Raw genomic sequence first — 23,600 nt, forward strand, 5'->3', positions numbered from 1 at the left:
GGAACAGACAAGGCATAGCCAGTGGGGTAAGAGGAAAACCACAGTGAAACCAAAGTTGGCTGCTAGGACAGCAGTTAAAACAAAGCCAGAAAATTACCTATACGGAGCCCAAACTGCAGGGGAATGGAGAGTGAACAGAAACAGAGCAAGGGGAAATAGGCAATGAACACCATTTGTTTGGGAGTTTTTTTTTCTATAAAAAGGGTCATAAAAATAGGACAGTAGTAAGATGAAAATGTATTTTATAAAGTTGAGGCATAATTTCAGATGTAGAGTGAATCAAGTCTGCAGACACAGCTTTGGAACTCCGCAGTGTTTTAAAATAATTTGACTCTGAATGTCTTTAGACTTACACATGTATTCTCAAAGACACTGCTGTAGCCACCATATTTTTTTTGCATTTATTTACTTTTTTATGTTCAGTTAGCCAACATACAGTACATCACCAGTTTTGTTTTTTTTTTAAGATTTTATTTATTCATTTGACAGAGAGAGACACAGTGAGAGAGGGAACACAAGCAGAGGGAGTGGGAGAGGGAGAAGCAGCCTTCCCGCGAAGCAGGGAGCCCGATGCGGGACTCGATCCAGGGACTCCAGGATCATGACCTGAGCCGAAGGCAGTCGCTTAACCAACTGAGCCACCCAGGCGCCCCCATCACCAGTTTTTGATGTAGTGTTCAACGATGTATTAGTTGTATATAACACCCAATGCTCATCACAAAACGTGTCCTCCTTAATACCCATCTCCTGGTCACCCTGTCCCCCCACCCCCCTTCCTTCTATAGCCACCATTTTTTACCTTCATTCAGTTCACTCGTGTTAGAGGGAATTCCTGCCTGAGTTTTGCCCAGAGTATACGTGTCTGTATGTAGAACTGACCTAGCAGAAAGGGAGATGCTGGGAGGGAGGAGATAATTAGAGAAGCACAGATCTTAAAAAGAGGAAAGAGAATAAGATCCTGGGCAACATTTGGGGAATTTACTTTTAACGTCTTGCTCTGTCACAGAAGGAGAAAACACAGAGGATGCATAAACATGCAGGTAGATTGGATGGCAAAAGTTATAGAGTATTTTTCTGATGACTTCTACCATCACTCTAATGACTTTCTGTGAATAGAAAAGGAACACGGGAAGTTTGAGAGAAGAAATGTTATAAAATAGACATGTTAGAATAGTAGATCTGTTGGCCAGGGTTGAAGATCAATTTAAAGAATTTAAAGTGACACCAATCATTGTTGTGTGTGATTTTCACTAGTAATATACAGCTCCTCAGATGCAGGAGAGAAGAAAGTTGGGAGCAGTATTCAACTAAAGTTGAGGTTTTTCCAGGTAAGTATGATGGAAAAAGAAAGAAAAAAAGAAGAAAGCAGAAAGTGCTTGAAAAGGTATAAATATGATAATGGTACTTCAAATCTAAAGGAAAGGAGAGATGTAAAGATAAGAGATGTAATGAACTATGGAAAAGTGGTGGAGGCTATGGCAAGAAAGCAAAAAGAGAAATGATAATAGTGCCCCATTAGTAGGGTTAAGTACTATTTGGTGATGATGAGCTAGAAGGCATGACAGTGATGGTGAGTAGCTGGGTAGGAACGTGGTAACTTGCCTGCACATGTAAAGCTAAAGGAGCCATCACGCCACCACGATAGATGGATCATGTACACGGAGGTTGGCATCCCTGGAAATAATGACAGGATCTGAGTAGAGGGTAAGAGTGAGCCACGAGCTAAAGTTGACAACAAGAGGTTTGGCTACATCAAGCAGTTGATGACAGGGAGAGGTGACTGGTAGTGAAGCCAAATGCCATGAGTTTCAGAATGGGCAAAATTTTTGAAAGAGTAAAGAGGACAAATCATTTGGAAGAAATAGTGTAAAACCAGAAAAATTGCTCCATCTTTGAGTTATGTGAGTGAAGAATAAAACAAAAAAAAATCAAACCCGCCACAGCAGCAGAAAACTTTTTCGGGAGACAGCCAGATTCTTTTTTTTTTTTTTTTTAAGATTTTATTTATTCATTCGAGACACAGAGATACAGAGAGAGAGAGAGCAGAGGGAGAGGCAGAAGGAGAAGCAGGCTCCCCACTGAGCCAGGAGCCGGACGTGGGGCTCGATCCCAGGACCCTGACTCATGACCCGAGCCGAAGGCAGATGCTTAACCATCTGAGCCACCCAGGCGCCCCCAGCCAGATTCTTTTAAGATAAAAGAAGCAAAGGGACATTTTCCAAAATGAAACTGAGGGCAAAGGAGAGCTTGCAGATGGCAGGTTAGCCTTGAAAGATTCTGGAGGAGGTGATCAGATCAGATGCGGGTTTATGGTCCAAAACTCCAGGACTCCTACTGATGAGTACAAAGTCTCTAAGGCAACATGGGGATTCTTCAGAGGAAGGTAGCTAATCATTTCAGGGAATGGTTTTATGCCTTATAATCAGTGGGGTGGGATATCTACACCCTCTTGTCGCTCTTACTGATGTGGCCTTTTGGGGCTGAAGACAAGGACAGTTGTGTCCGGTCCTCAGAGGGCTCCTCTCTGTTCACCACTCTACAGAACAAAGAGCATCATTGAAAGAAGACCATTCTATTTAAAATTAATTCCATTTATGCAAGCAGGATGACGTTTAATTAATTTTGTTAAGAATTGTAGTCAAAAGGATTTGTAAACTGTTTTGGGGCTTAAAGAGATAAAGCTAGAAAGCCTCAGTTACTATATAATGCACCTCGTCTTAATAACTGATTCCCTGAGGGTTTCTGATAACCAAGCTCAGGCTCTATTAAGAAAATTATCATGAAGCTAAAAGATATTTACCAAGGATAAGAAAGGCCGGACCTGGTAATTAATCCTTCTCACTATTAAATAGAAATTAGGTCCTCATGAGATTGTTACAAATTTGAGCTCCCACAGTTCAACATAGATTTTGAAATATTAGAGAGAGTCCAAAGAAGGCCAAGAGAAAGGACTTAAAAATTATCGATATTTTATAAGGAAAAGTGAAAGGTTTATCTATTTGGAAAAAAAAGAAAAGCTTCAGGAGTGATCATTTCTGCCTCTAATCCTATATTAGGATAAGGAATTTAGTTATTAAATTGTTGTGAAACAATTGCATTAGTAGACAATGTTCTGAAGCCTAAGAACAATGTCACTTAAACCAATAGGTCACTAAAGGATAGTGTGAAAATGTTATTTCTGGAAATAGAATCTTACAGGTTCAGCCAGAGCCTTTCAGAAAAGAAGGGACTACTTAGATGTCAGATGTGTGCAGAGTATTAGATTAAATAATGGAGGCAGATGAAATATTAGGTATTTTCATGGATATCCTATTCATCTATTTTTATCCTAAAGCACCTAAAAGAGCCCAACACATAGTGACAGGTAAACAGCCTTAGGATCTAAGAAACCGAGAGACACCACCGCCTTTTTACCTTCGCCTGCATCCCTCAGATGAGCTCAGTAATCTGGGAACTTGACCCAGTGTGGTTTTCTCTTTATTTGGGTCCCATGTGACACTGGATAGCTTAATGTTTAAGTGTCACCCATCTGTGAATGGAGAACTCCTCTGATGGAGAAAGTGTTGAGAGAGTTAACCACATATAAACTCCTCGAACACACAGTGAGGGGGCATTCCTGTGACAGAGCCAGCGTGGGAACTCGGATTCAGTCCTCTTTCCAGAAGTGCTTCTGAAAGTAGCCTCCATATCATATGACACTGCAAGGAGGCAGGGAAGGCGTCCCTACACCAAGGATGGTCTCTCTGCTGTTGGAGAGGTCTTGGTAGCTTCTGTACTTCACCCAGAATCACTGCTTCCATTATAAATTAAACTGGTCCCAAGAAAAACAATGCACACTGAGCACAAATCATGTAGACATGTGGAAGCAGGTGTGGGTGATGAGGATAATGACTGACAGCGCCCTGAATCCATAAGCAAAGAAGGTTAGGGTGGGGAGGGAGGACGGCAGGGAAGGAGGTGTGGGAGTCCTCAAGACAGACTCTCTCCTCCATCATTGTGCCCTAATACAGTTTCAAAACTCAATACAGCTATTTGCTTCAGGTCAAGGAAAAAGGATTCCTGATGCACAGGTTAGAACCAGACTCCTGGATTTATGGAAAGCATGCCAGAAGCCAGAATGCATGACACAAGTTTCGTCTTCCTCTAGAACTTTTGCAGTGTGAATGGAGGTGAAGAATGGAAGTTTAATATAAACGTATTTTCTCTCCAAATCTGAAATAAAGCTGAGTCTCACAAACCATGCCAGGTACCAGGAGCCTACAACAAATCTTGTATTCTGGGGAAAAATGTTTTTATGTAATTTGATTTGTTTGGCTCTCATAGATAAAAGGGAGAAAAAAGCAGCCTTTCTTTTCTTTTCTTTTTTTTTTTTTTCAAAACACTCAGATCATATTTGTGCTGTTTCAGGACTTTTTTTTTTTTAAATGGGCATGCAGAGGGTTTATTGTTTCATTGCTCTCAGAGCATTCCAAGCAATCAAAATAATATGGATTTTTTTTTTTTTACTTACCCAACATTAAAACAGGTACGACTTTTGCAACCTTTATTGAATTTCTGTTAACATTAATGAAAAGTGACGAGAGCAATTCAAGACATGCAAGGAAAATTATTTCTTATTAGCACAATTCTAAAATATTCATCTATAGTATCACTGTACACATTAACTTTTTCTTAACCTGAGCTTGGTTATCAGTGAAGTAACCTAAGAAGTATATCCATCTTCTTAACTAAAATTAGACATTTCTTAACTGGTTTTCTTAACATCTGACATCTATAACTCGTTGTAGATGAAATATAGTAAAACCAACTTTTTCCATTTAAAATGTTTAAGAGGACACATTGGCAATGAGAACTCCTTTAACATAATTTCAAGAGCTCTATACACTATGTCATTTGGATTCTACTGCTTATTTTGAGTGACTATAAAGTAATTTGGGGTCTCTAAAGACTGAGAGGCATTTCTCAAGGTTGGCTTTTCCAAACAGAAAATTGAGTGTTATAAACTCCACCTCCCACAGACCAGAATTCACAACCATTGGTCAGGGGCAAATATTACCGGCTCTGCGTCCTCAGTCACTCCGTGCCATTTCACCAAGTAGGAGCCAAAGGTAAGTTTTTACACTTGCTTTCTTCTTGGGTCAGAGACTTTTTTTTCCTCCTATAATAACCTTTTAAAAAATAATTCAATTTGTTTTAATATCTCATGGTGAACTTGGATGCAATGGATTGGGTTAAAGTTTGCTATTTTATATTTATGTTATTCTTGGAAAATCCAAAATTTTGAATTAGCCCAAGAATTAATAGCATCCAGTAAAATAGTTGCTCTTAATAGTCAGGATAGATGCCAATAAAATTATAGTAGTTTCCAATATATTCTTAAAGCAAGTGCCCTGACATAGACCATGTTCCTTGCCAGGATAGCTAGGCACTATTGATTAGTATTGATTGAAATATTACACAACAGAAGAAAAAGGGGAGATTTCAGGTGTTTAAAAACATACTGATGATCCTATGGGAATTAGGCATTTGGAATGTCTTTTTAACATCTATATTTTAAAGCTTTATATAAGCATAATTCTCAAAATATCATGACATGGTGTGAAGTGCACAACAAATTCAAAGTCTCAACAAAGACACTACATTAAATACTCGTATAGTCACTTGAAGGAAGAAACATCCTTTTAAAGCTAAACATAGAGAGGTGTTCTTCATAGTTCCAGGCTTTGCACAGACTTTCTTACTGCTGATAGCTCTAGAGGGATATGCACAATGCAAGTAAACTCTGAGAATGTAGACACTTAAAATCAAATACAGAGTATAAAGCGAGAAAAATAATCAGCAAGTGCATAATTACTTTGAACAATGAAAGTTGCCAGAAATGTAGAAGGAAACTATTTTTTCAAGGTTAGTGGTGGCCCCTGTGAATGCCTCCCACTTGAAACGGGAAGAATGATTCCTGGAAGATTTGTAAATCACACCGGTTGATTAAGTAGGACTTTGTTGGTGACTGTGAACAGCGGTTCCAAATGCCCAATCCTGCAAAGAGCCCTGCAAAGGCAGGTAAAATAGAGCCTTGGCTTATCCAGTGTGAATAAAAAAAAAATGATTCGAAGAAAGCATAGGAGGGAATAAAAAGGAACTCTTTGTACTGCTTCTTTTTCTCAGAGGGATTTCATATCCCTCTGCCTAAACCTGCTTAATAAAGACTTTCTTTCAAGTAACTGAAGGTCATTTTGTCTGCTAGTGCATTCAAGTTTAAAAGTAATATTTATCATGAATTCCCTTTTACGTGTGTGCATACGTACAAACACCAGAGGTTCTGTTCTTGAAGTAACCTAAGGAGTGTAACCAAAATACAAAACCTTTAAAATTAGACACGCTTGATAAAAAGTTTTACAAATGCTTTGCTTCCTCAATAAAGGACCACCAGGTAACATTTTTGATAGGCCCAACTTAAATGTTTAAAATTAAACATGAGAGTTTTTTTTTCTTAAACTAAAATGGATTCAAAGGAGCACATACAGAACTAAAATAATTAAAATTATAAATGTTATACATATATTATACATATATACATATTTATACATATATAACATATTATACATATATTATAAATATAATTAAAATTATAAGATTTTGATTGAATCCTCCCAAAAAGCAGGATGTTATCATGGAAAATAAGAATTGTGCTTAACAAAGAATTACAAAACAAAAGAGTTTTTAATCTTATGTGTGTGGAAATCCTCCTCGAAGGAAATCTTGCCAAATAGTATCTTTTAGACATGGATCCTTGATTCTGAGTTTAAAGCTTAGATGGCTATTAAGAATTGAAAGAAAACACTAAGGACTAAAGGGGAAATAATTTTCTTTTCTGTTCTATTCAGTTAAGAATAAGTTTTGAAAAGTATCGCATGAAATATTAATGTGTATGTATATTAAATTATGTATGCATTAATGATAGCCAGAGGCAAGAAGGAAGTAAAAAGGAAAAAAAAAAAAAAAAACCTTCATTATTTTGACTGGAAAAAGCCATAGGCTTGAAAGTGCAAGAAACAGTTATGAGTCCTAGTTAGGTCACTAGCCAACCCTGTTTTGGTTTCCTCATCTGAAAAATGGAGTAACAGTAAAATAGTTCTCCTCCTCCTCCTTCCTACTCCCAGTTGAAGAAAGAAACTTAATGCTTAGTAAAAGGTAAAACTCTAATGCACAAGCTTTTGTGAATAAGTGCATGACAATATTTCCACATCCTATTTTCTCTGTGTTTCTCTATGAAGTAAACTTAATTTCACCGCAATTACACTATCTACGTAAAAACATGGATGGGTTTGTGATTAATTTGAGCATCGTATCACGAGTCTTCCGAATCCATACAATTTCCTGTGTTATGTTTATAAATGATCCGTGTAAAGAAAGCTACCGGCTTGAGTTCCACAGCATTGACATTTATTTATCATTCCTATTTAGTGAAAAATATTCATAAGTTATCATCAATTAAATATTTATACATTTTGGCCTTTTTTGATTAGGAAAGCTTGAAAAATGAAAATGTTGGCAAGACTCATTCTGGGACTTGTCATCTTCAATGCTGCTGGGACTGCTCCAACTCTGGAACCCATCAACTACGACTCAGAAACATACGATGCCACTTTGGAGGACCTGGATAATTTATACAACTATGAAAACATACCTATTGGTCAAGCTGAGGTAACTGATTCCTCACTCTTGAGACTTTTAAGAGCATGAGTATGGGGAATTACTGAGATGCGTTCCTTTCAAATAGATTTTTGTTTATGTATAAATAGAGATATTCTATCTTAGTAATTTCATATGACCCTTCCCTCAGAATGTATTCAATCTGTTGGAGGTTAACATTAGGACACGCTTTTGCTTTCTCACAGTTCACTTCATTTCCTTTATATCTTCTCACAAAATTAAAGCCACAACAACGAAAATAGTTTCTATCAAGTTAAGACAAGAGAAAATTAAAGGAAAAAGCAGTCAGTAAGGAAGAGTGGAAATAATACACATGCAATGATGAGGAAGTTGGGGAAGTTTGGGGCAAAGAAAAAAGATGTGAGATTAACATAAACTGGAAGAAAATAAAAAGAATGCAAAGAACAGACAATGATTTGGAACTCCACTGTATTCCAAGAGTGGATGTGCTTTCTGAAATGACTGATTATCTCTCAGCAGTAATGCAGACATTGGCAAGGTTACAGCCCATTACATAAATCTGATATGACATGTTTCTAATTAAATGTTAGACTTTTTACATAACTAAAGCATACAGACTAATTTTCCTGAATCAGAAAACAAACAGACCTTGAAATGTTGGCATGTAATTAAAGTACAACATTGACAAAAACTAATTAAGAAGAAATCAACCAAAAGAGAAATTACATCACCTATACGGGATCATAACATATTTTGGGCAGTCATTCAAGTGCAAATCTTCTTAGAATAATTACTTTTGATAACTAGGGAAATAAAATATTCAGACAAAAGCATATATTTAAATGGAACTTAGCTATATCTTTATTAAGAGGATAAACGTTCTCATCATTGTTTATGTTGCCTGATGAAATTCAAGAATCAAATTTGCACAATACTTTTCACATCTTCTCCCCAACTCCATTTTCCTTTCCATCTCCCTCTCTTTTGGCTTCAGTCTCCCCTCACCCAGGCCCCACTCCTTTTCTTTCTCCCTCTTTCTCTTTCCTTCTTTTTAGTAAAGTTTTAGGGTTATCAGAAGACCACTGTTCTTCTGCAAACTTGTAACTCTATTTTCCAAGGCCTTATTCACTGTTTGATTCATTTTGCTGTATGTCTTCTATTATGTTAAGGGTATTTTCTGTGGAGTTTATGGTCATTAACACCAGTCTTGTTGTATGTGATCTCTGCATCTCCAATCTAATGCATCAGTGAAGAGTATAAGGAGAAAATTTTTCAGTGATTAACTCATCTGCCCTGCTCCTTTTCCCATCTTGCATAAATATTTTAAGAAAAAAAAAGACTGCATATGTCTGTGCAGTTATCTACCAAACTAAATATTGTAGTTTAAATTTACTTGTCATGCCTCCAAAAAATATTTTATAGGATCGAGGATCAAACTCACAGGTTTGGTGGGTACCAAAAGTAAGTCCTCTGTTTTTAGTAGGCCTGGGGAGTGGACTTTAGGGAGGGCTCAGGCTGCCCTAGATAATATTGTGAAGGAGAGGAGCTTTATCTGCAGACTTCTTTAAAGCCATTCCTTGCTGTCAGAACCCCTTTTTACTGCACATTCTCATGAGATTCTGAAGTTCTTTTTGACATCAAGAAATTTAAGCTAATAAATTGAATCTATAGAAAGATGATTTAGTATACAACCCTTCCTCAGTATTTGCTTATTCTGAAAGAGCAACTTCTTACAAGGTACCAAATATGTGGCATTGTATCCTCTTACCTCGTTCAAGCATCCCTAATTTTCACACTGGCTTAGCCAAACTTAGCATCCTTAACAACTGCGGGATCCAGAGAGCTATTAAATAATCTCTTGTTGCTGATTGAAATAGGTAAGTCCTCCTTGATTTAATAATCTTTTGTGATGAAGTCATCATCAGAAAACCAGTTTATAGATACATGATATACATATATACATATACATATACCTGTGCTATAATGAAAACATAATACATTTGAAAACAAACTATGCATATTTTTTTAACTTTACCAAGTTGGTCCAGTAGCAAAAGTCAATCAGCCAACCCACTCACCCACCACCTATGAAACAAAAAAATACAAAAAAAATGTGACATAATACATAAAATGACATGAGGAACAAAATTCAGAACTTCAGCTTAGATCATAACAAAACATTAATGTTAATATTATTCTTTGTTTACAGACAAAGAATATACAATTCCTTATAGAAGGATGTGAAATAAAGCCAATAGATCTAGTCATGTGAGTGGATTCTAGAATACAGTTACTCATGATATGAGTTTCTTGAATTCAGTCTTGGAAATTCAGATTCTGGCAACTCCTGATAACCTTATTTGTCTCATCTTTATAAATTAAGAGCAATTGTTCTATATGTTCTTGATCCTCTGTGATACTTTTTGTATGAACGCTGGTAACATATCCATCTAGGGGACAGTTGATGAAAAAATTCATAGTAAACAAAGCACATGGAGAATGGTGGGATCAGGTTCTTTAGATTTTGTCCTCAATGCCAAGAGTATGGTTCTGTCTATCTTAGCTTAGAATTTATTTATCATCTATAGAAAAGGCAACCTTATATTTTAAAATTGCAAGTTTATAGAATAACTGAACAATGCTTCTGAAATATATGCCAGTTTCTTTCTTCTAAACTGTAAGACTTGGCATCCTAGCCGATATAGTAGACCCTCTAGACTTTGAATGATTAATCCTTAAGGTCTCTCACTATGAGGTAAGCAGAATTCTAAGATGTCCCCTAAATGACCCATCCACTGGTCTGTCCATGCCCTCTATAGTTCTTAATATCACGGATATATTGGGATATCACTCCTATAATTAGGTTATTTTATATGGCACAACTGAAATTTAAAAAGGGAAGTTATCTTGGTTGGCTTGACTTACACTTGTGCTCACTTTAAAACAGTGTCTTGAGGTCGGGGACAAATTTTGAAGCATGAGAGAAATTCAAGGCAAGGGAAACTCTCTGTTGCTGGCTTTAAAAATGGATGGGTCCACGTAGCAAGGAATGCAGGAAGTCTCTAAATTTTGAGAGAAGCTGACAGCCAGTGAGCATATAGAAACCACAGCACTGTAGATACCAGGAACTCAGAGCCCCACATGAGATCACAGCCCTGGCCATTAACCTTGATTTTGGCCTTGTGAGACCCTGAGCAGAGAACCCAGTCAGGTCATCCCTGGACCCACAGAAACTGTCAGTTAAAAAATGAGTATAGTTTTAAGCTGATAAATGTATGGTAATTTGTCATGCAGCCATAGAAAACTAATAACAATATGTAATAATGTAAATTTTTTCCTGAAACCCAAATTTGAATTATACTGCTGCAAAACTTGCATTTATGAATCCAGTGATTTATCTAGCAATGAGCCCAATCATCCCCTGAATCCCGGAGTTAGAATCTCAATAGAGCTTTGTTGATTTCTACTGGTGGTAGTATATTCATTACCTCCCTAGTGATTAGAAAGGGTCATGAAAGAATTTCTGGTTTTGAAAATCTTATGCAGTAACAGTACTCCTGACTGCTGACTTACGTGATTTCTGATGGTTTAGAATATCCAGGATCTGCTGGATTCTGTTAGGAGGCCCAACAATTCCATCATGATGCTCTATGTTATGTAGCGGATAATGGATAAATTTGCTGGTATAATATAAAATTGTTGCAGGTTTTTACTTAGCTTTTATTTTACTTTAATGGTATTAGTAGGAATTGGATATAAGCCTTAAGACCAAAATATGAACTTTTTGCTTTCTGATGAATATTAGCTAAGCTTGATTGAGCAATTATGTGCTGCATATTATTCTAGGCCTATCACAGGCATTATCTCATTTCTGACAACAAAACTAGGAAGTGCTATTGTTATTTTCATTGAGTAGATGAGAATATTGAGATAAAGAGCAGGTAAGTAACTTAACTAAGATTATAGTTATTAATGACATATAATTATAGTGATATCTTCTCATATCAGAAAATAACTTCCAGAAGGTTAATAAAAAATTATATTATCCTCCCTCTGTTTCCTACCATTTTCCAAATTGTTCTTTTAACTTGATATTTGTTTTAGTTGAACTGAGCGCTGGTGCTCCCACTTTGCTAAAAGAGAAAGAAAGCATTGTTCTATGGGTGAATAATGTAAACTAGAAGTAACCATTATAGACTGTTGACTTACCTAATTACTGTAAGAAAGAATGGCTTAAGTCTAACTACTTCAAAGAATAATTGTAGATAGGCATTCTCCAACATATTATATCTATGGTATGGGCTAGCCAGCTATCTATCTAATCTTTATATAGCTATAGATATATAAAAATCATACATATTTGGTGGCTTGGAATGCAGGGAAACATTTTGCTATTTGCCTTAAAGATTTCATCAGAACAAGTTCAAAATTTGGTATTCTCTGATTGATTTAAATTCAGTCTGTGTTTTTGACTAAGGTAGGTATTTGGTGTTTCTGTTTTCATAATATAGTTTTGGGGTTATTGATTTTTCATTTCTCTTAGGTCTAAGATAAACACTGGCCCTGACCATGAGTTATTTCTTTTACCCAGAAAAGTACTCAGTGGCTGTATTAATATTTATAGAGGATATGAACTACCATTCCTGCAGTAAGTTCTCCTTGGCTCCATCCAATCAGACTGATCCTGCCCTATACTACCTTACATTAGCCTTATATAATTACTTTTACTTAATCTTCAATAGACACTATGAATGTTGTAGTACAGAGCCCTGTGGAGACTTGATTGTATTTAATGTGGGACAGTATGAAGGGCATTTACAATGATAGCATACAATGCTCTTCAGGAGGATATGGAGCAGAAATTTCTCTCAGGCCTCAGTGTCCAAATGGATTGCAAATTTTAAAGAAGTTGCTTATTTTGGGGGGCTCTACATCTTGTAACTAATTGTGCTTGTCATTTTGCTCAAAATCTGGGGCTTAAGTTTTTGCTTTATTTTTTTCTCATTTTACTTATTTATTTATTTAGACGTATTTATTTGAGAGAGAGAGAGAGAATGAGTAGGGGAAGGGGTGGAGGGGGAGAATCTTCAAGAAGACACCCCACTGAGCGAGGAGCCCGAGGTGGGGTTCTATCTCGGGACTCATGAGATCATGACCTGAGCCGAAACCAAGAGTAGGATGCTTAAGTTACTGAGCCACCCAGGCGCCCCTCTTCATTTTATATTACTTTCCTCACCTTTACTTTCTTATCATACTAATGTCCTCATATAGATTGAAGACTGCCACACATGCTTTTAGAACTGCCTCATATACTTTCATAAATAAATAACAGTAACGACTAATAAAGGGATATCAATAATAATTGACCAATAGGAAATTTTTTGAATGAGAGATGCTTTCCTTGTTAATACTCTCCATTGATCTTAAAATTAGCCCATTTTGGGGGGCTCCTGGGTGGCTCAGTTGGTTAAGCGACTGCCTTCGGCTCAGGTCATGATCCTGGAGTCCCGGGATCGAGTCCCACATTGGGCTCCCTGCTCAGCAAGGGGTCTGCTTCCCCCCTCTTCCCTCTCATGCTCTCTGTCTCTCATTCTCTCTCTCTCAAATAAATAAATAAAATCTTTAAAAAAAATTAGCCCATTTTTTTTTCTCTTTCATTAAGAGAACAAGTAGCTAAATTGTTTAAAATCATCTTTATAAGGAAAACTGCCATTTAAACAAATTCATTAAGCTTAAAAAAATAGCTTTTAGAGATGCAGAACCTGTAAGATTCATCAAAGGAATGAAAATTAAATTTAGTGGAGTTGTAGAAATGGACCAAAAACTCAGTGAAGGCAGTTGTATCCAGTAACAGTTGAACAATGGTTTCTTTTCAGTTGCCATCATGGTAATATGGTGCCATGAAAATAATTTTAGAATAAATGTTGATGTCCTGTAACACTAGAAATTGCTTAAGTAGAATCAAATTAATTTTGGGCTACCTACAGAATGAATGTCCACTATACATAATGATACATAAAAAGTATTTTTAATTAGGTTATCTAAATATGATAAATTGGTATAGAACTTTGGTAATGCTAACAATTAGCTTATTTCAAAAACCATCTCTGTATTTTCTGGACAAAAAGTAATTAAATTAGTAATATTTTTACTATTTACTTCCTCTGATGATGAAGGCATGGAATACTTTTATCCTTATATTTGAAACAATGTCTCACTTTGACCAGTTTATATAATACATTTTAAAGTTTCAAACTTGGGGCACCTGGGTGGCTCAGTCGTTAAGTGTCTGCCTTCGGGGTCATGATCCCAGGGTCCTGGGATCAAGCGCCGCATCAGGCTCCCTGCTCAGCTGGAAGCCTGCCTCTCCCTCTCCCACCCCACCACCCCCAGCTTGTGCTCCCCCCTCACTGTGTCTCTCTATCAAATAAATAAATAAAATCTTTAAAGAAAATTTAAAAAATAAAGTTTCAAACTTACAGTTTGCATATAAAACACTTTTTATTGTTAGAAGTAACTTAAACTCAACCTGAATTAAATGTTCTTTTCAGAATTTGGCAACAAATAAAAGCTAATCTTCCTCTTCACTCTCTCTCTTCACCAAAGACACTCTGGAAGAAGGGAGGGAAGAATTTTGCTGATGAGCTTTTAATATGGTTGTCTGATTGACTTACCATGTGCTTCTTTTAAAAACAGTGTTAAACTATTTGAATGTTATTTTAAAACTATTGGAAAGTTTTAAAAAATGTAGCAACAAACATATACAATTATATAAGCCCCTCAGGAAACAAAAGAACACTGATTATCTTTGTCAGTGACTTGTTTGTATTTGTGTTAGACCTTATTTATGAGACCACAAACATAAGTTAAATCTCATAACTGTCCCTTGAAATGATAAATTATTCTATTATTATTATTATTATTATTATTATTATTATTATTATTAAAAGCAACTGAGGATCAGAATTTTGCCCAAGGTTATTCAGCTAGTTAAGTTTCAGAGTAATATTTAAACCAGATTGTTTTAATGCCAAACCAGAGAGACTTTGGCATTAAAAGCTTCCATTATTTTCCTTCTTCTTCTCTTTAATCTTTCCTTCTTTTAGCTGTGTCCAATATTAAGCTTTCTTTCCTCTGAAATTAAGTAATTTGATTGTTAGGAATCAGAAAAACAAGAATTTTCAAGTGATTATAATTAACACAATATCTAAGCATCTGTCTTAGCTGTCAAAGTATTTAAGGGAGAGAGAGGTAAGACAATCCTTCTGAACTGAAAGCTACTTTGTGAAAAATGTGGGGCTTGAGCAATCTGCACCAAACACATTTCTTCCTCATCCATTTTCAAGATAAAACAGAAAATAAGATACAGCTTTCATTGCCAGTCTTCATGGTCACATTCTTTGAGATAATTAATATGGATCACTTAAATCAATTGGAGCACTAGGCTCATGTTTAGAGAAGAATTCCATTGCACTTAAGATACCCACATGCCAGTCTATGAAACCCTTAAGAATACATCTTTAGTAACCCGGTTGATATCTCAGAGCCTTTTAACATCTTTCGGAGCCAACTGTTGACATAATGGTAACGACAAGGAAGAGCTTCAAGATTTATTATCAACTGTGTGGGACAATTTTGGAAAAAGATAAATTTAAAATTCCATTCTGTTTAACAAATACCTTAGTCTGTGTTAGGGTGAAAATCCAAATAACATTCTGGATTCCCTTTTTTTTTTTAATGAGAAGCAGACCTATAATTTAAATATTATCTGCTGAAGGCCTGGGCTTATTGGTTAGGAACTGACCGACAGAGTGAGCATCCTAATCCAAGTGAATATATCGGTGAGGACATGTGTTTCCCATCCTGACTTTGCCTGGGCATTTAAACTATTAAACCACACACTACAAAGAATAATCAAAGAAACCACTGGCAGTGGGTGTTTCTCACGTATACACCTGTTTCATCCTTAAGAAGTCGTTTGTCACAGTGTTGAGTGACTGGGTCCTGGATTCCTACTCCCTGTGTTTGAGTCCCAGGTCTGAACACCAACTGTGCAGCCTTGGAAAATAATACAACCTTTCTGAGCTTCAGTCTCCTGGTTATAAGCTACCTTATGAGGATGAGGTAAGATACACTTGTTAACTGCTTAACTTAGAGCTTGGCACATGGTAAATGTTTCATAAATGTGAGTAGCTTTATCATCAAATGACTCATTCAATCAATAGCCACTGAAGCTGATGTACTGCACGGTGGTCAGGGAAGCCTTCGTGAGAGGGATGGGATTTCAGCTGTAATTAAGGCTAACTGCACCTGGCATGAGTTCATTTTATATCTGCCTTCCAATCTTTTGCTGAGAGCCAAGAATTGTGGCAGGTAGATCATACCAGTTCTTCTCTGTCCCTCAGTACCTCTCAGTCTACTCATCTTAAAAATATACAACTTCAACACAACAGAGGAAGTGAAAAAAGATTTTATATATATATAAGATCTGTAGTTATCTAGTGACACATAAGGCTTCTATGAATTCTGTCACAAAATATATATGTGGAGAAATTATGTCCCCAAATCTGTCCTCAGTTGCAGACCTGACAGCAAATCTGAGAAATGTTATTTTACTTGTGTGTTTATTCACCACAGTATTTAAGGCTACTTACATGAATAAAAGCTATAATGTGTACAGCAATAGATATATAGATACATATACAATAAATATAAATGTAGATATAGATAAAATAGAATCTGTATACAGCAGTATCATCTCATAAAATAATTTCTAAAACTATATAATATAGTGTATATTGTGTTATGTTCTCCATAGTATCACATCTTGTATTATATATTATTAATTATGTATTATTTTACATTATGGCATGGAAAATATAAAGAAAGTGAAGCAAAGAAAAAAACAAGAGTTGCAAACATAATATGAAGCCAGGAGTCAGGTACATATATAAAAATGCATATTATTTTGTATTATAACACATATAGATACATATAATACTGAATTTTTTCTGGGCAATAGGTGTTAGATTTTAAGGGACCCCATAAAGACTCCTCCTAACTCACTGCCTAACTTCAGACCAAGTTGAGTAACAGAAATGAGACAAATAGGGTTCAAAATATCTCCGTTAATACTGATAAAGGCCTGGGTTGAAATATACAACTTAGGTATGAAGTGATTATGAGCATCCTAATATGAAATTCCAGAAGTAGAAATGCCATCAGTCTTGGGCAACGGTGGTTAACCACAGTCCTCAGATGAGTGCCTGATCCAGTAAATTTTACTGCGTGGAGGGACAAAATTATATTTCTTGACAGGGAGGAAATTTTCCCCAAAAGGGAGGGTGAACCACTTAGGCCTAGTATCTTCTCCCACCCACCAATTAGCCTAGTCATTCTTCCTCAGGAAGAGTGAGTAAAGGGACCAACAGAGGATGCACCCTCCCCCCAGGATGGCAGCCTTTAAGCCATTAAGCTTAACTATTAAGTTCAATAGAGCTCTTCCCTTCAACAGAAAATGCCCCATTTTTAGGACAGTCATGCTCCCGCCTTTATGAGCCATATCTCTATGCCAACCACCACTCAGGTGTCCTCTGACAGAATGTAGATTTTAATCTCAGAAGCTCTAAAATAGATCCGAGAGCATCAGTGAATTTATCTCAAAGGCCTTCCTGTACCTGAGATTGACATTTTACCCCCAGTTCTATGTTCTACCTCAAATTATATCAAGCCACATTAATAATAGAGCTTAGGAAAGACTCTGAAATGAAATTAAGCGCTAAGTAAATATACTCTGAAAAAAACAACTCCAGAAACATAAAGAAAACACAAATATGTATATATTTCCCCTACTTCTATGAAGTTTTTGAGGAAAAATAAGACTACAGATTAACCTCTCCTGCACATTAAAGTCTGAACTTGTTTAAATCCAAAGAGATTACAGTACAAAATCAGAATTGCTTGACTTTGATTTAAAAATCCAAAGAATAGACAGTCCAAAACTTCCTTTTCCTAATTCCTTTTGCTTTCTCTTGCCTGGGTCAAGCTGGACTCTCATAATGGCAATATGAGTGGATTCTTCCAGGTACATGTGTAGTTCCTTCAGAGGCATATCTTTTGTTATTAGTTCATTACCAAGTGTCCCATGACCTTAATATTAAAAAGAATGGAGCATTGGGTTGCCTGGGTGGCTCACTCGTTAAGTGTCTGCCTTCGGCTCAGGTCATGATCCCAGGATCCTGGGATCAAGCCCCGCATCGGGCTCCCTGCTCGGCGGGAAGCCTGCTTCTCCCTCTCCCACTCCCCCTACTTGTATTCCGTCTCTCGCTGTCTCTCTCACTGTCAAATAAATAAATAAAATCTTTAAAAAATAAAAATAATAAATAATAAATAAAAAGAATGGAGCATTAAGTGCACACACAGTATTATCACAAAACTGACCCTATTTTTTTTAAGATTTTATTTATTTATTTGACAGAGAGAGACACAGCAAGAGAGGGAACACAAGCAGGGGGAGTGGGAGAGGGAGAAGCAGGCTTCCCGCCGAGCAGGGAGCCCGATGCGGGGCTCGATCCCAGGACCCTGGGACAATGACCTGAGCCGAAGGCAGACGCTTAACAACTGAGCCACCCAGGCACCCCACAACTGATCCTAAAGAACAAGTTAATCCTGAGTCTCCAAAATAATTATTCTGAGCAAAAGTATATTCCTTAAAACCAGCACATATTGTGGGCAGACACTCAGGAAGAGACTTGGTGGTACCTAAGAAAAATTAGGAGATGGAAAAAAAAATCCTGGTTTAGCCTCATCCAGATGTTGGTCAGCTTATGTCTATTGTCCCTAGTTTGCAGATTTTGAGCTCAAACACTTGGAGGAATCTTCCATCAGGAGTTAAATTATGGCACTGTTGTACTGTTCTTAGAGTAGCTATTCTCAAAATGTAATTCCTGAACAGACAATATCAGCACCATCTGGGAGCTGGTCAGGAATGCAAATTCTCAGGTCCCACACCAGACCTAATGAATCAGAAACTCTAGAGGATCAGTGATCAGGGATTTAACTCCTCCCATTCTGATGGACCCGTTGTTTGAGTAGCACTGAACTAGGAAACATCCTCTAATATAATGGCTCTTTTCTCAGTGTAGCATTTGAGATAGTCCTGATTTCCAGAATGTTTTCAAAAACATATGATGGCGGCCAGCCCAGTCACCAGGTCAATCAGAAGTTTCCTCCTCAACTCAAAGCCTTTGAATGTCTATTTTCCGGCTAAACCCTGGGTTTCTGGCACCTGATGCTGCCTTGTGTATTCACTCAGGTGACAGATGATCTTGTAAGCAAGAATTTTCAGCCGTGGGATTCTTCAGCCTGAAAGCTATGTCATGGCTTTTCCTTGGCTTCCTGCTCTGGAATCCAAGAAATTTACCTCCCAGAGAGCTTTCCCCTTTTCCCCATTTTTTTTTTTTTTCAACTGGAGCATCAACCTCAGCAGATTCTTGAACTGAAGCTATCATGAATGTTTGTAAAGACTCTGGCCCCTGGGAGCCTAGTGTAAAACAATCTTTCTACCACATTCTCATCAAGACTTTACTAACCTTTTAAAGTTCCAGGACTTAATTAGCAGTTCTGTCTTCTACATCCTATTCAGTGGAGTACATTTCCTCTCTAGCATGGTGGTTCTAAACTTTGGCCACATATTTGAATCACCTCTAGAGTTTCTAGAAATCCTAATGTCTCAGCCACACCTCAGACTATTGAAATCAGAATCTCTTGGGATGGGCCCAGATTAGGTGTTTGACTTCCCTCAGCTCTTCTTTTAGTGTCAGTTGCTATTTTTTTTCTGAATTATTTTAATCTGCATTTAATTTGGTCACCATACTGCCCTAGGACTGTGTGCTAGATGTATGCCTTCTCATTTCTTTCTGGTCCAGACTTTTGCTTTTCTAACATAGTCCTGTAGATTTTGTCTTGTGGCATCTAACATAGGGACAGATTTAAAAAAAAGGGGGGTGGCAGCTGGGTAGCTCAGTTGGCTAAGTGGCTGACTCGTGATTTCAGCTCAGGTCACGATCTCGTGTGTCATGAGATCGAGCCTGAGTTGGCTCCTCGCTCAGCAGCGAGTCTGCTTGAGATTCTTCCTCTCTGCCCCTCTCTCCACTCACACTCACTCTCTCTCAGATAAATAAATAAATCTTTTTAAAAAATTAGTAAATTAAGTGCACCTGGGTGGCTCAGTCTGTTAAGCATCCAACTCTTAATTTCAGCTCAGGTCATGATCTCAGGGTCCTGGGACTGAACCTCTGCACTCAGCATGGAGTCTGCTTGGGATTCTCTCTCTCCCTCTCTTTCTGCCCCTCCCACTCTCTAAAGTAAATAAATAAACAAAATCTTAATTTAAAAAAAAAAAAGATTAGTAAATTATAAATCTTCCAGAAGTAACATTGTTCAAAAAATTTTTGGAACTCTTCATATTTTCGAGTTGAGTAATCTTGTCCTGGACATGTTCTCCTAAACTAAGATTGAAATTGACCTGTTATTTTCCTGCCTAACTCTCTTTTAATATGCCTTTCACTGGATCTTCCCCAATTCCACAAATTCATCATTTTAATACTCCTAGGACAAGTTCTGGTTAACCTTGTCTTGAGTCTGCCAGGAATAAACAGACTTGCCCTGTGTTTGTTAACATCCATACCCACAGGCATGGAAATAGTGCAAGGATTATTGCTTGGTGATGTTGTCACCCAACAGGTTCTACAATCACTGGCTTTGGATGTCAATGCGGCCAATATAAGATACAGATAGAGGAGCTCTAAAGGATAATCACAGTGACATCATGCCAGACTCTGCTCACATTCAATGTGGGCTTTAAAGTAGAGGGCATGGTTGCAAATATATATTATAACTTGATTTCTTAACATATATGAGAAGAAGAACAAAGAAAAATATATAAAAGATATTGAGGTTGGATCGAATTTTCTCAGAAGTGTGTTCTCTTTGGAGTTATGATATCAAAACTTTGATTAAATATGATAAATATGAAAGAAATCAAATTCAGGACATTTAAGATAAAAATCCTTCCACTAAAACTATATTGAATCGATAACATATATAAAGACATAAAAGAAGTTAAAGGGAATTGGTACATTTTGGTACTGAGCGAGAAAAGGAAGATCATAAAATCAAGGATTTTCAAGGCCCATTAACTACTATTCAGCAGCCTTCAATTGGCAGGGTCATTCAATCTTAGTAATAATAGCAAAACCTTATGGTTGTCAACAAATTTAAAGATACTGATCCCTTGAAAAACAGCTCTTCCTTTGCCTCAGCTATTAAAGAGCTGACCTACCTAGAGTCCTTTGTCCTGGTTCTATGGTTATCAACAATCTTTTGATCATAATTAGCTTCCCAAGTGATACTGCAGAGACTACAGATAATATATTGGTGGCAGTAGTAGGATTCAGGTTAGCTTTCTGGTTTAGTACAGTTTTGGGATTTCTTTAAAGTAATTCTGCCCCTAAAAGATAAAGGTTTCTAAATTTGTAAAATTTTGTAAGGCTTTACCATTGAAATTGGACAGTAGAAACAAATTAACATACTAATTATCTCTTTCAAAGGCAGTTGGCTATTAGCTGGTCCTCCCTGGGACATCCTCTATAAATGCACATATTTTCCTATTCAAAATGTCTATTATTACCCTCTGATAATATATACATCATCATCATCATCACCATGAGTGAATAGCAATTTTATGCAAAGAAGTTCTACATATTAAAAGGCATGGTTTATTATGCTTTGTGAATCAATAAAGTCTGTATTAGAAGGAACAATTTGCTTTGTGTTAGGATAGGAAAGATTTCAATTTTTTAAGTTTCAACTTAAAAAAAAACTAAATTTCCCCCTCCAAAAAAAAAAAAAAACTATTATAAGATAGTTCCAAATCTCTTGATTTTCAGTCCAACTTCTTGTTTTCAATTATTGTGATTGACTCTCCCCCTAACCCTATCCTCATGAGATTACTGATTTCAGCCTTCACTAAATTGTCTTTCTGGTGTCCTTACTTGGGGAGCAAAGGCAGTAAGGGGAAAGGGAATGTGAACTGGCTTTGTTATTAGATAATATTTCTAAAGCCTTTGCCAAATTCTCTACCAATATTATTTGGAGACATTCAATTAGAACTAGATGATACATTTTGTGAGAACCAGGATATTGAAAATCTATTAAGTTTCTGGAGCCTAACAGAATGATGGTGAATGGAGACCTCAATAAACTAGGATAAAACTGAAGTAGAATTTTTTTCTGGCAACTAAAAGTGGAATATTGCCACATTTTCTGACAAAAAGGAAAGGAAATGAGAAAATAAACATGTGAACAACAAAATACTGTGGTCCCAGAAGAGACACACACTTAAACATTACATTAAATACAAAGAAGCATTACCATTTAGAGTTATGAATTTATGATGAATCCCCATCTATTAGGATAGATTTTTAAAAACATGAAAGAATTCACATGTTTTCATAAATACATCCTAGCAAGTCAATATCAAATATTATGATTGTATGACTTTGGAAGTAAATAGAAAGCCATTAACTAATTTTGATATTGGACTTATAGACATTTACTCATTATATAGATTTATTAACTCTGATTTATATAGATTTGTTAACTCTGATTTAATCCAGTTTATAAAATACTCAGCCTTAAAAATAAATAAATTGAAATAATGGTGAATTCACTCAGATGTGAATTATTTCAGTAAGTACTCCACCAAATAAGCAAGACCAAAGAACAGTTGTTTGTAAAAAAGAAATCAGAGAGGATAGAGTGACAAAAAAACAGGCATTTATTATTTTTGTTCTAATGTCAGTGATATGTGCTAGGTAAATCAACCCATAAAAGCATTAAGAATTGTTCCCTCAGTATGAATAAGAAATGGATAAGAAAACAAAAATTGAAAAGATGTATATTAGGGCAAGTTACATTAGCACCTGTAACAAACAATTCCAAAATCCCAATGGCTTTGCACAATAAAAATTTATAACTTGCTGACGTGACTGTCCAATGCAGGTCAATAGGTTTACAGTCCTTCAAGTAGTTATTCAGGGATTCAAACTTCTTTCGTGCTAGACCTTCACCATCTTCACCTTCAAGGTCACGCTGGTATCTTCTGTTGACAGATTGAGAAAGGATCCTTGCTCCTCACTAATTTGGACCAGATGTGCGGCATTACTTCCTTTCCCATTCAGTTGGCTAAAACTAGCCACATGACCTAAGCCAGAGCCAAAGAAAGTGGAAAATGTACCGGAGCTGAATGCCCAGGAGGAAAATGAAACTGTGGTGAATACATGGAATTGTCTTAGCCATCATGTTTAACCAGACTAAAGTTTCATTCTGACATAATACTTATTTCTCATGAAAGTGAGAATTATAACAAATGCTACTTGAATTTTACAACCCATCTTCATCAATGTTATGTGATATTTTTCATACTTGTCAATATCAGGGGAAAGACTGAAAGACTGTCAAGTGCTCCCACCGGGTAACATGGCCTTGGTATGGTCTTCATTCTTCAGGATCAGCAACTGACTAACATAATCAGTGATAATCAAATCAGATTGTAGGTTGATGAAGGATGCCAAGCAAAAATTATATGAGGCTTAAAATTTGTACAAGAAAGTCCATTTATGAATTTATAATGTGAAGGCTGTGATGATGAGGCTCTCTTCCATGAACTGGAACCCCTCCTTCTCGGAACGCAGTACCTAAGAAGCTAGATTATTCAGCAGAAATTTATTTGGCTGAGTACAGAATAAAAATTAGGTAAATTAAGCAGTCTTATGGCAGCACTAATTAGATTCAAATCCTGGCCTTACTACTTAGAAATCATGTAACCTCTGACAATTTATTTGATCCTCCTATCCCGAGTCTCA

At 36.6% G+C, this 23,600-nt stretch overlaps 1 protein-coding gene across 1 annotated transcript in view; it reads left to right on the forward strand.

The window, feature by feature from the left end:
• The first annotated feature begins 5,064 nt into the window (after positions 1-5,064).
• EPYC (epiphycan) overlaps positions 5,065-23,600 on the forward strand; it is a 37,487-nt gene continuing 18,951 nt past the window's right edge. Inside the window, exons 1-2 of the mRNA XM_034987858.1 lie at positions 5,065-5,108; positions 7,527-7,704. Of these exons, the coding sequence (XP_034843749.1) occupies positions 7,540-7,704 (165 nt within the window). The 5' untranslated portion in view covers positions 5,065-5,108; positions 7,527-7,539. The remainder of the gene's footprint in view (positions 5,109-7,526; positions 7,705-23,600) is intronic.

Source organism: Mirounga leonina, unplaced genomic scaffold, assembly GCF_011800145.1.
Source record: "Mirounga leonina isolate KUSES-001 unplaced genomic scaffold, KU_Mleo_1.0 Mir_418, whole genome shotgun sequence".
NCBI classification, from domain to species: Eukaryota; Metazoa; Chordata; class Mammalia; order Carnivora; family Phocidae; genus Mirounga; species Mirounga leonina.